The 14,089-nt window shown below is 38.2% G+C and overlaps 1 protein-coding gene across 1 annotated transcript in view; it reads left to right on the forward strand.

Annotated features, from left to right (window-relative positions):
- Positions 1 to 1,151: 1,151 nt before the first annotated feature.
- Positions 1,152 to 14,089, forward strand: part of LOC144082784 (AF4/FMR2 family member 2-like) — a 117,450-nt gene continuing 104,512 nt past the window's right edge. The window contains exon 1 of the mRNA XM_077610182.1: positions 1,152 to 1,349. Within this exon, the coding sequence (XP_077466308.1) occupies positions 1,297 to 1,349 (53 nt within the window). The 5' untranslated portion in view covers positions 1,152 to 1,296. The remainder of the gene's footprint in view (positions 1,350 to 14,089) is intronic.

Genomic DNA, 14,089 nt, shown 5'->3' on the forward strand with positions numbered 1-14,089 from the left:
TGTTTTATATTCCACCATGTTGCTACTATGTGTTTTATTGTCATTTAGGAGACCCCAAATGCTTAATCATTCATTTACAAATGGAGCCAAGGAAGTTGTAGTATATTTTGACCCCCCCCCCCAAACGGAAATTTTCACATGCAAAACAAGAGTAAAAATATGCCTTAAAAATAGTCTTGTAAAGTACATATACTAGTGAAATACTAATAGTCTACATTAACAACACTAACACTGTTTCTGCAGACACTATACTTGATTTTGGTGATTTAAATAAATGACACAAGCCCCCTATTTTTTTATGATCATTATTATTTGTAATCAAAACCTACCCTTCCAGCTACCTTCCAGAACAGATGCTGCCACATAAATATATCAGTCACGTTGGAACATTTAAACTGGCTGACTTGAATTTCAGTATAAATCAGATTACGAGCTGGGATCGTACACTGAATCCAACAAATCTCAAGAAATATTGGAGAGCGAGTGTTTATAGAGTAGATAGAGGAGGTCAGCTATTTAAAATGTTAGCTATGGCTCTGCCAATGAGTTGAAAAAGAAAAAGAACCTTCTCATGCCAGCCATTGTGCTCTTTTATATATATATATATATATATATATATATATATATATATATATATATATATATATATATATCTATATCTATATATATATATATATATATATATATATATATATATATATATATATATATATAATACTTACACTCTTACCACTTGGAAGAAAAGAACTTCATTTATTCTTCCCCTCACATTGTAGACAAACAACAACAAAATCCCCAATTTTTGTGTGCAAATATGAGGTGACTCATCAGACTATTTGGGTGTGATCTTCACATTTTTTATTATAACAATGCTTCCAAATAAAGGTACAAGTATTTTACCCTCATTTCATTACACGTGGCACCCGCTTTTGTTCTCCCAGACATAGCTTTTATGAAGAAATGTTTTTTTTGTGTGTGCCCTTTCTCCAGTGTGCGCCCGCGCGCGCACGTGTGCGTGCGTGCGTGTGCGTGCGTGTGCGTGCGCGCACGCGTGTGTGTGCGTGCGCGCGCGTGTGTGTGTCTCCCTCCCTCTGCCTCGCTGTCAGCTCGCCTCGACCACGTAGCAGATTCCTGGCAGAGGCGAGTGTCTACTCTCCTTCTCACTCCCGTCTCTCCCGCACACGCGCATCCACGCCGCGTGTATCACTTGCCCATGTAAAAAAATTTTTTAAAATAACACGTAGAAACGGCGGCTTTGGATTCCGAACACCCTCACAAAGCCACCCGGAGCCTGTCATGGATCTTTTCGAACTGGACTTTTTCCGAGACTGGGAGCTGGAACAACCATGGTGAGTTATTTCGTGTTATTATGATTTTTTTTGTAACGTGCACGCTATGTAATGCGTGTATAATTCGCCTTTTACGAGTAGTGGAGAGGAAGACAAAAGTGGATTTTGCTTATTAGTGTGCGTTTCTTTGTGCCACCGATGTTTGGCTGGCATCTATGCATGCGTGCACATAGACGTGACAACCGGCTTTTTTTGGGTTGTTTCTTATTGTGAAGGGATGGGATTTTTAATAATCGGCACCTGTGTTGGGTTAATGAAATAATCACGTGCACAGATTGTTAACAGGTAGCAGCAAGTTTGGTTCCGGGTTGTGATGGTGGTGCCACACTGCTGTCAGAGTTGCGAGTGGGTTTGATCTGGTGGGCGATGCAATCATTAACGAGTCAACTTGCAATGAAAGAATGAAAGGACATCATCCTTGTCCTGATTTAGTCCAGAGGATAGTCAGTGGAAAATATACAACATTTTAAAGAGAACTATTAATTAAAAATTGAATGCGAGGGTGTGTATTGACTATGAGATTACACTCATGATTGCACTAATGCTCATATGTTCATTGATGCTGTGTTTAACAGTACGAGATGGTTTGGTTAAAGAACTAGTTTGATGCTCAAAGGTCAATATTTTATCATCCCTTAATAATGTGTATTTAATTGTTTTTCATCAATGGTTCCAAACTTAGCATTAGATCAAGGGTGCCAGACTCGGGTTGGTTCGCGGGCCGCTTTAATGTCAACTTGATTTCCATTTAAGATATAATATTTAGATTTTTTTATTTTTATAAATGGATTAAAAGAACTGGATTAAAAACCCGGAATATTCAGTTTTTTATAGATCTAAAACAATGTTTATTTTTAGCTTTTTTATATATTTTTAGATTTTACAAAATTATTTTTGAACTAAAAACACAGAAAAAAATGATTAAAAAATTACAATTATTGATTTAAAAGGAGGAAAATCAGGAAATTTAATATACATCTATACTCTTCATTTTAATTTGATCCTAAAACAGAAAGTCAGCACTCATGATTTACTTTCCTGGGCCACACAAAATGATGCGGTGGGCCAGATTTGGCCCCCGGGCCGCCACTTTGACACACGTGCATTAGATGATAATTATTTCAAAATAAAATATTTTTTTGTCCACATGTTTGCATAAAGGCCTCACAGTTTTGGGGTCCAAGGTTCGATCCCAGGTCAGTCAGTCAGTTTGCATGTTCTCCCTGGCCTTGTATGGGTTTTCTCCAGGTACTCCGGTTTCCTCCCATTTCCCAAAACAATGCAGGTTAGGCTGGTTGAATGCTCTAAATTGCCCCTAGGCATGAGTGTGAGCGTGAATAGTTTGCCCATTTATGCAAAAGCTCATCGCCCCAGCTGATCCTTTGGAGTTCTTTGTAGATTGTCCAGCAAATAATTTAGTGAGGTAAAACATGAGTAGTTGCCTGAAAATTTTCACACACTAAACAATAACTGGCACAGTGTTTATCACAAGAACGATAAAGCGGAGTATAGTGCAGCAATACTGTTTTGGGATATGGTTCAAGTGCGTGCCTGCTCGGCCAGCTGCAAAAAAATGAAATAAACCCCAGCAGAAAATAAAGCATATCTTTTAGTCGGATTTATGTTATCTAACTTCATCTAAAAATAATTAAATTCATATTTGCAAGCCCTCACTGATGAAACTGATTTATTTGCAACTTCAAACATCAATGTGCTCTGATGTTATTCCACGGTGAAAGTTTTCTAAAAGAATATAGTAATCATTCTACTCAAGGGGCTCTACAATAAAATACTAAACTTTTTCCCAAGTATATTTGAGTTTACACCAATGAAGAAACAGTTACTTCTGAGCCAAAGCTGCATAAATACTGGCCAGCGTGTTCATTTTAACACCACATTTTATAACATTTGTCAAAGTGGCGGCCCGGGGGCCAAATCTGGCCCGCCGCATCATTTTGTGTGGCCCGGGAAAGTAAATCATGAATGCTGACTTTCTATTTTAGAATCAAATTAAAATGAAGAGTATAGATGTATATTAAATTTCCTGATTTTTCCCCTTTTAAATCAATAATTGTAATTTTTTAATCATTTTTTTCTGTGTTTTTAATTCAAAAATCATTTTGTAAAATCTAAAAATATATTTTAAAAAAGCTAAAATAAACATTGTTTTAGATCTATAAAGACTGAATATTCAGGGCTTTTAATCCAGTTCTTTTAATCCATTTATATAAAAAAAATCTAAATATATCTAAAATGGTCCGGCCCACGTGAAATCAAGTTGACGTCAAAGCGGCCCGCGAACCAACCCGAGTCTCACACCCCTGGTTTAGACCAATGAAGAAACAGTTACCTCTGAGCCAAAGCTGCATAAATACTGGCCAGCGTGTTCATTTTAACCCCACATTTTATAGTCTTTTGTCTGTCAATCAAGAACTCAGTAGCAGCGGCATATTCTTTAGCACCACATCTCCAGGTCAACCATGTGATACAGAGGGGCCACAATCACTTGGAAACAGTATACTGCTGATTTGCCTGTGTTCTCTAGCTGGAAAATCCAAGAAGGGAAAAATGACACATGCATGCATACACACAGTGCTGTCCCTCAGCAGCCACCATGGAAGGCCCTGGAGCAAGGTACTTAACCCCCCACTGCTGAAGCGGAGCAGCTCAGGGCTGAACAACAAGCTCAGGGTGTCTACACGTTGCCCTCGCTCTGCCACCAGTCCATCACACAGCGGCTGACAGCTGCTCCTGATGGGAAACGGGGCTGGCACAGACAACCGCGTGATTCCTGGAAAGAGAATATGGAAATGTGCATAAATGAGCGGTTTGAATAATGAACCCTGCTCGGGTGTTAACGTGTGGGTGAAAGTGTGTCACTCACAAGTGCACGATTGCATGTGCGCTGTGTGACATCACAGTGTGGACAGATCACATTCATGAGTCATGGCTTGTACATGGTATTTTGTTTGAATGTCCTTGCTAGGTCAGAGAAGAGTCGAAAATTTAACTCCCAGCAGAGTATATCAATTATAAACTAATATACATGTGGGCTGTGTAAAAATAAACACTTCTTTTACATTTCAAAACAGGTTTTCGTAAACTTAGGCAACGTTTACAGGAGGCGTGTAAATGATAAGACCCTCTGGAATGGTTTTTGCGTTATGACCCCCATTACTTGTTGTCGTGTAAACAGCCAGTGATTCATTTTGTCATTGTGCTCAAACCAAAACGCCCAGTTGATAGTTAAGTTATGTAAACATAAAATGTCAAGACAAAAGGATTTTTTGCTTTGGTGGCAGACTTTTTGATTGAGGGTTGTCTCATTTCGTTACAGGCAAGTGTAAAAACTGTGTTTGTCTTTTGTATATCAAGAACCGGCCATTGAACGGAACTGTTTTTGACAGACGCACAACAAGGAACATTTCACACCTTGTTATCACGTCGACACTCTAATCACAAGATAGCTAAATACATCTGTCACAAACCTGTAGCTTGCTGAGGTATCATCTTGACTATGGTATAGGTAAAAAAAGATGTACAATTTGGCATTTATATGACAAGGATGTACTTTACGTCACACATCAGGGTCATAGGTAGCGGCATGTTTGAATTGTACCATCAAAATGTGACAAAAATAGGATGATCGTTGCTCTTTGTTTTAGCTGATGCTGCTTTAACTGCATTTTTTTCCATCTGATGGGGGCAAGGTATCATAAATTAATAATGCTGATGCATTATCTTGTTATCCTTGGTCTGAAATAGTTAGTGTTACTTTTCTTTTGTTTACTGTCCAGGTGTGACAGAGCACTAGGTTTCCACACTGATTCATATGACCTTCTGCTAATGTAGTATGCACAGGGAAATAATGCATGCATTTAATCTACTGTAATTTACCTCTAATTGATTACAACCACACTCCTTACTGTTTATGCTCTTGACACATTAGAGGCAGGAGACTGCAGGAACATTTCCCAAAGCTACAGCTTCCTTATTAATGATGCTCACATGATGGAAACAGAGAGAAATACGAACCATTCTCCACAGATTGTGACAGTCAGGGCAAAGTGAAAAAGGAAGCAGTGAGCTGGATTGTTTACCAAGAATACGTGTGTTTGTCTTATGTCTAATCAATTAGCTAGATATTGTGCTTTAAAAATGGGCTAAAATCATCTGTGAAATGTTTCAGAGCCATGATTGACCACATTTCTCAAGATATGTCAGATAAGGGAACATCTGAACATTTTTGTTATTATTATTTTTCATTTCAGTATTAGAAATGTGCAAGGAAACATTTTCTGATGGCTACAGTTTTTGACAAGCATCATGGAACGGATGGTGTTCAGAATTATTAATACCGTTGTGTTATTGAGTCAGGATTTACGACAAGGAATTATTATTTCTACAGTTTACTTTGAAATAAACGTCAAAATTGTTCAATAATCATTTCCCCCACAATCTGCATGCAAATGCAAATGATAGGAAATTGATCAGTTTCTCAACGTGCCTGCTCCTTTTGCTGACTCAGTGTTAATAGATGTCATAAGGGACTGAAGGGCATTCAAATCAGATCAAAGCATCCACTAAGAGAAGAGAAGCAGACAGAAAAGAGGGTTTTATTTTGTGTTTGGTTTTTGTCTTTTTTTACATCACTTCAAATCACTTGCATAGTAAAGTCAGTTATTCGCAATTGATGTGCTTTTGTGTTTGAGATGAGATTTTCCTCCTTCAATGAACAAAAATTAGAAGCCTCACGCACGTTTGATAAATGTGAATGAATCCAACACTGTAGGTCTCCTCCTTCCCACTGTTCTCTTGCTCTCATCTTAGTCGTTCTTCTCATCTCACTCATTCTCTTGCTAAGGGATCTGAAGGCTTTGGATGATTGTACGAGTGCTTCCATTCCATGTAACCTACTCCTGACATCATGTATCTGACTAATTGTCGCAGTAGAATCAGGAGGAGGTGGCAGAAGATGTTAATGAATGCTGATTGTGATATTCTGCACAAACGAAGTGGTTTATTAGAGAATTGATGTCAAATCAACTCACTATGGCGTCCCAGCTGCGTATTGAAAGTTTAAAACTGCACATCTGCATGAAAACTCTTTGATTACTGTTATTATTATTGCTTCATTTAATAGTTTGCTAGATTTTCACCCCAATTAGGGACATTAGATAAATATATTTTGCAGTATACAGGCCTGAAAAGGAAGGGATTTGGCTATAACATTTAAACTGACTAAATTTAGCATGCATGTATTCAGTGTTCAGTCTCACATTCCTACATTCAGTCTGCTTTTCAACGATCCCGAGCGCTCAATCAACACAGTCACACGTGCGAGCTTCGAATCATTCATCACATTGAAATCTCCACCACGCTACGTGATCAGTCTCCGTTTGCCAAATCCGCTCCACTTGATGCTACTTCACACTAACACCATCAGCAACTCAGGGGTTGTGAAAGGAAGCTGTGTTTCATCCCGTAACTGCCAAGAATTCCCAGACAATACTGAAAGAAGATTCTATTCGGAAAGAAAAATAGTCAAATTTGTCTCATACATGTGGCCCGATGCCTCATGAGCTCCCCTTGTCACCTGGAGACCATCTGGGATGGAAGCCTGGAAAAAAAAGCACAGTTATATGTAGACAACCTTATAGGCATTGCCAGAAAAACAGTGTGTTCTAATTTCTGAACCGCTTTATCCTTATTAGGTTTGCAGGGGGTGCTCGAGTCTATCCTAGCTGTCTCCGGAGGCGGGGGGCACCCTGAATCGGTGACCAGCCTATCGCAGGGCAGGAGGAGACGGACAACCATGCACACTCACACCCGTACCTAGGGGCAATTTAGAATGTCCAATCAGCGTACCATGGATGTTTTTGGAATGTGGGAGGAAACCAGAATACCTGGAGGAAACCCACCCAGGCCCGGGCAGAACATGCAAACTCCACACAGGTGAACAGACCTGGATTTGAACCCAGGACCCCAGAGCTCTGAGGCCGACGCGCTAACCACTAGCTTCACCGGGCTGTTCAAAAACAGTGTTCACCTCCAAAATTCATAAGACATATGTCCATACTCTGCAGAATCTGATACATTATTATCCTGCAATCCACTTCCCTGATTAAATCAGGACTCAAATTTGAAGGCTAAAGGATGTTTATGAACACATAATGAGAGGCTCCCTATTCATGTTGCCATCTCAGTGGACCTCATTCCCAGCAAGTTTGAGCTGAATTCTAATGCAAAGCTATGGCAATAACAATGCTAACAAATTGGGCATAAGTAAAAAGCATGAGCTACTTATAACAGAATGGGAATCACGCATCTTTCATAGTTTTGCTTATGAGAACAGCATTGCTCCGTCTTCCGCATCTCGCGACTTAAGAAATGAAGTTATCAGTTGGGGTAAAACGTGTGACATCGGACTTAAAATACAGTCTTAAAATGGTAAAATAAATTAAAATTTTGCATACATTCAGTTTCTTTTTCTATATATAAAAGGCCTTTAGTTTCAACAAGCATCAAGGGATTTGCTTTTGAGTCTCTTGTGTTTATTTTGTATTTTTTTTGTGATACCTTCTTGAACTGGAACTTGTATTTATAAGAGCTCCGTGAGCGAGCAGATGGATTGTCATTGTTGCACGATACAATAGATAATGGCATGCACTGCGATTTTAAACGAGAGTAATCTGTCGGTAATTCACATAGTCCCTTTTTATGCATAACTCAGTTCCTACATGAAATCCATCTTTTTAAATCCTCCGGTAACTGGTTACTGTTCCAAAACAATACAAAACACAGATGTTTTCAAAAAGATATTTTAGAGGATTTTGACTGATTTTTGGAGGCCAACAGAACTGTTTTATTATAATACACCAATAATGGAGAATTTTATTCATCACTAAGGGTTCTGGATTTACTGTCATACAAACATCTAATCCATTCTAAGACTCACTAATAGCAGCAAGTAACACTCAAGAAAGGAACAATGTTATCTATTCACTATAATTAAAATAAATGAAGTGACTCCAGTAATTGTTTAATTGCTGATTTCTAAAATATCAGCTCGATTCATACACAATTGTATTCCCTTATCCATAGATGTTCCACAATACTCTACTCATTCTGTGGCTTAAAAATAATTGGTCAAAGACATTTTTTTAAAAATTCTTACAATTTATTGAAGCATTCACTGAGTTTGGTAAAATAGCATGGGTTAAATTATCCTCCATTGTACAATGAACAGGATAAGTGATCTAGAAAATGAATGAATAATTCACCGTAACTCACCGTGTGATAGCTTAGTGAGATGCCTTTACAATGATCACTACTAATGAAGTGGAACATTCTGATTAACAAAGGCATGGATCAATAGACAAGAAACCATTTTTCTGCACCAACATATTTGGATTAGACACTGCAATTGCTCTGTCAATAAATGTGACTTACAGGCTTGTGACTAAAGTATATTGTTTGTCTTACATTTATGGTGAGTGTTATTCTCTGACTTCTAGCCTAAATCTTTTATAGCTGCATTTTGCTACGTGAATATTGGGCCATTGTTTGTTGTTCTTGATTAAAATGGCTTTTTCTGTCTTTATAACTTTGGGGGTGAGAAATTAAAAGCCATCCGTGCTCCATAATTGGACTTTATATAAAACATACAATCCATGTATAAATTAATTTAAAAAAAAAGTGGAATAAGCTCTGGTACCCCCTGCCAACCTTGTGAGGATAAGTGTTTTGGAAAATGAATCGCTGCCATTGATGTCCAAATGTATTTGCCTTACAAGTTTATCTTTGTTAAAATTCATTGGTTAGAGAATTTGTTTGCAACCTTATTTTGGTGGTGCACAACTGTGACTATTAATTTTGTGTTGTTGTTGCTTTGTAAAAATCAATCTAATATGATTAGAATGTTGCAAAAGCGCTGTTCAAATTGAAGGAAAAAAGATCTGAGTATACTGTTTTCCCCTCCTTAAAACATTTCCTTGGGATTGGATCGGTAATAATTATTGCTGTTATAAAATCATTGTGTGTTACATACCCCAGAGGAAACAAAAACATCTAATAGGCTTAGATCAGGGGTAGGGAACCTATGGCTCGGGAGCCACATGTGGCTCTTTTGATGGTTGCATATGGCTCTGAGCTAAAATATGGAAACCGGTGGTGAGAGAGCCGAGTCCGGAATGCACCAATAGGAACGTCACATCGGCACTGTGGCATTGACTTTTTTTCTGCATCTATTCTCTCATTGATACCCATTGATATTCATTGATTAGCAACAGCGTAACAATGTTGTCAAAATAATTCAAAGACTTTTTGTACTTTAAAAGTGGTAAAATGACTAAAAAAATGGCACATTTTCATGTGTTTTGACTTTTAAATTGTGAGGATGTCTCTCAGGGAATAACATTTGAAAATAGTAATTGTTTATGGCTCTCTCTTTCAAAAAGGTTCCCGACCCCTAGCTTAGATGAACTACGTTTGGCCAGTAAACTAATTCAAGGTGTAGCCCACCTACTGCCCCTTGTAAACCGGGATAGGCAAGTTCACCCCCACGAAACTCGTGAGGATAATAGCATGGAAAAAGGGGTAGATGAATTCAATCAGTTTATAATACCAAATGCTAGAGTTGAGTCACCCTACAAGAGAACAATACTTCAGTACAACAACTAAACAAACATTGCATAATAAACACAATATTAAACGAAAACAGCCTCTTAATGGCATAACTTAAAACGCAGTGTGCTGCAATTTTATTTCTGCCATAAACACATTTAACGGGTGATTTAAACATCACTTAGAAACACATTCAGTGATCTGAATAGATATGTATATTTGTATATTCTCTGGCATTTTTAGGAATAGCATGAAAATATATGGAAAATGAACCAATCAGAGGATTGCTTTGTTACAGAGACATAAGTTGCATCATAGTATTAAGCGAATTCGGATCACATTATCAAAGAATATTATCACATGATTTGAATCGTGTTAATTTTATGCAAGTGTATTTGTTAAATATCCTAAATTAGTGAGTTCAAAAATTGAATAGATATTCGTACTGACTTTCCTAATGAAGTAATTCTATGGAATTATGCCAGGAAATTAGATTTTTCCTCTAGCAAAACAAGAATTCAGTATAATTCATTTCATGTACTGTAGTATTTGCACAGTAAGGTGACCTGATCCTGTTTGTACATTTCAAACCTAACAAAGTGGACACACACAGTTGCAATTAGTATTCGGACTGTGAGCCTCTTCTAATTCAATCTCCTCATTACGAGCCTTGATATGGACTCATTGGATGAGGAAATGAACAGTGTGCCTTGTTCTGTCTGGGGTGGTCACACTACTTAGGTGGGCCAACCCACTCATAATATTTGCATATGGGCAAACTAACGTTTCCAAAATTGGGCTATTGAAAGTCACATTTCAATTTATTGTTGAGCAGATGGTAGACGTACTATAGTCTAAAATTAACTCAAAACAAGAGAATGTGGTCAAACAAATCCCCATTACGATGCAAACAGAAAGCAGATCGCTCCAACTCGAACTCGGACTTTCCCACTGTACCATTTGACTCCACGACTTCAGAGGAAAGACACCCAAATCTCAAGTAGCTTTACAGGACTGCACGACTTAAACAGTCAGTTTCAAATTAAACTGAAATAATAAAAGTCAATGTGAATGCGGCGAGACAGCAGAAGAAAAGCGGCGCTGACACAAAGACAGGGAGAGGCTAATGACGTAGCTTTTCTTGCTGAAGCCAATTTACTGTGAGGTTTCCAAAGGTCATCTCCGACACGGAGGGCCCTGTCTGTGACAAATTTCATTATTTACCGGGGCTAGAAAGAGTCGGAGAAAGATGAAGAGAGGGGGTGGGTGGGGTATGTGTTGATATTTGACACTAATTGTTCCTCACAGTTAACATAAGAGCCCTGGCGACGTTTGCCAAGATTCTCCTAATGATGCTCTATCAAACACTACACTTCTGACACTGGACCGCAGTGTCGTACACACCGCCAATATGTTCCCTATCAACATTTCAACGTGTTAATTTCCAAATGCACTTTCTTGCACTTTTAGCCTTTTCTTTTGCACAGACTTTATTCAAACTTTGTTACCGACTGCTATATATCTTCTTAAGGGAATGCAAATAAAACTATGGGACTTAATGATTCCCATTAATTCATACCTGTCAACCTCTGCCGATAACTGCCCTTATAAATGATTATGATTCCCCTTACAAACCCCCAAAAAACCTTACAAACACCGTACGACTGTACGGTGTTTGTAAGGTTTTTTGGGGGTTTCTAAGGGGAATCATAATCATTTATAAGGGCAGTTATCGGCAGAGGTTGACAGGTATGTTAATTCCAACTAAAGACAAGAGGGAGGGTCTAATTAGGATACAACCTGCTTGGATCGACAAAGGAAAGCGGAAAACTAATTAAGTGACAGACACATTATTTGATGGGCAGATGCTCTCTGCAAGGCTGTTTGATTGACAGAGGATCCCTGAGCAAAACCCATATTGGGAGAAATTGAAGCAAGCCAAAATGTGTAATGTTTCCTAAAGCTACTTTATGCTAATTAGGTTATACTGTGTATCATAATTTGATGTTGCATCATCAAACACATTTGCTTACATATTTTCTTGATTTGTTTCATGATGAAAGGCAGGAAACAATCAATGAAATGTGTTTTATTCCCCCTGAAGGAGCAAACCCAAATTCCCAAAGAACAGCTTGATACAATATCTGCGTGTTTGTGTGTGTGTGTGTGTGTGTGTGTGTGTGTTTTATGGGCTAAGCAGAAAAGGAAGAGCTAAAGGGATTTGTTGTTAAATGGTTTGGGATTTTGGGTTTAACAGAAACATTAATATTTAGAAAAGTCCCAAAAGTATAAAGCATGATATTTTATTAACATCCTCTGGTAGTGTCCTGAACAGAAGTATAATTTGTGAATAATAGTATTATGTAGGGCGGCCCGGTGGAGCGAGTGGTTAGCACGTCGGCCTCACAGTTCTGGGGTCCTGGGTTCAAATCCAGGTCATGTCCATCTGTGTGGAGTTTGCATGTTCTCCTGCGTGGGCTTTCTCCGACATTCCAAAAACATGCATGGTAGGCTGATTGGACACTCTAAGGCAGGGGTCGGGCACCTTTTTGACGAAGAGAGCCACAAACAATTCATATTTTCCAATGTTATTCCTTGTGAGCCATACTACGAATTTAAAAGTCAAAATACATACATGTAAACGAGTGCCTTTTCATTTTTTTTTGTAATTTCACCACTTTTAAAGTGGAAAAAACTGAATATTTTTTAAAAGATTCTTATGCTGTTGCTAATCAATGAGAGGGTGCATTCCAGAAGAGTCTACTGCAAAAAAATGAAGATTAAAGCAAAAAATAACTAATATCTCAGTTCTGTCAACAGCGATTTCCATATTTTAGCTCACAGGTTAGCAAAGAGCCAGATGCACCCATCAAAAGAGCCACATGTGGCTCCCGAGCCATAGGTTCCCTACCCCTGCCCCTAGGTATTAGTGTGAGTGTGCATGGTTGTCCGTCTCCTTGTGCCCTGCGATCGGCAGTCCACTGATTCAGGGTTTCCCCCGCCTCTGGGCCGGAGACAGCTGGGATAGGCTCCAGCACCCCCAGCAACCCTAATGAGGATAAAGCAGTTCAGAAAATGAGATGAGATAGTATTATGTATAGCATCATGTGCTGTGTATCATTTCTTTTTTAAGGACATGCTGTATGTTATATGTTAAAACAAATTCCAGCTGTCTGTCTGAAAGATGGAAATATTCTCCAAATTAGGCATGCCAAAAGATTTATTTAGATGTTTATTTTCACACTTTATAGTAGACGCACATTGGAGACCAAACAATTTGTGTGCAACAATCAAAAAGAACATTTTTCATTAATATTTCCTCTTTAAAACAAATAGTGTAATGTTGCTGGTAAAGGACACATAATTCATTGCTATGGTGACAAAGTAGATTTAAAAAAAAAACATAAAGCAAATACACCCGTTATTCTATTAGCTTATTTATGATTGCAGTGTAACCCGATTATTCTGTTCTAAGCGTTCATATTTATGCACTCATGAATATTTTCTATCAACAGGGTAAAAAAAAGGCAGCCGACTGTGAAAGTGAAAGGCAACACTAAACTTTCAACTCTAGTGGCTTCACCTTTTTTCCCATGTTTTCCTTTTCCTTTTCGTATCCTTTCTTGTAGTTAAGATAACGGTTTTCCAAACTTTACTTCAAGAAGGGTACATATAGCACTTTTATTCATTTTCTGAGCCGCTTATCCTCACTGGGGTTATGGGGGTGCCGGAGTCTATCCCACCCAACAATGGGCAGTAGGTAGGAAGACAGCCTAAATTGGTTGCCAGCCAATCACAGGGCACATGGAAACTAACTACAACACACACTAATATTGAGAGACAATTTTGAGTGATCCTATTGTTAATAGTATTTGTATGTTTACTTTGTTTCTACTGTTGACACTATACTAAATCTCCATACCAATACTCAAAAAATATGTGATACCATTTGGGCCATGACATAAATAAGAAAAAATGGAATGTTATTTTTTCTTAACTCTTTCAGTCTTTCTGTATTGGTGTTTTTTTTTCTCCCAAGAAAAAACATGCAAGTGACCCAAAATGTGCAGGAAGTTACCAGAGAATTGCCTAATATTATCAATATAACCATTCGC

Source organism: Stigmatopora argus, chromosome 9 (assembly GCF_051989625.1).
Source record: "Stigmatopora argus isolate UIUO_Sarg chromosome 9, RoL_Sarg_1.0, whole genome shotgun sequence".
NCBI lineage: Eukaryota > Metazoa > Chordata > Actinopteri > Syngnathiformes > Syngnathidae > Stigmatopora > Stigmatopora argus.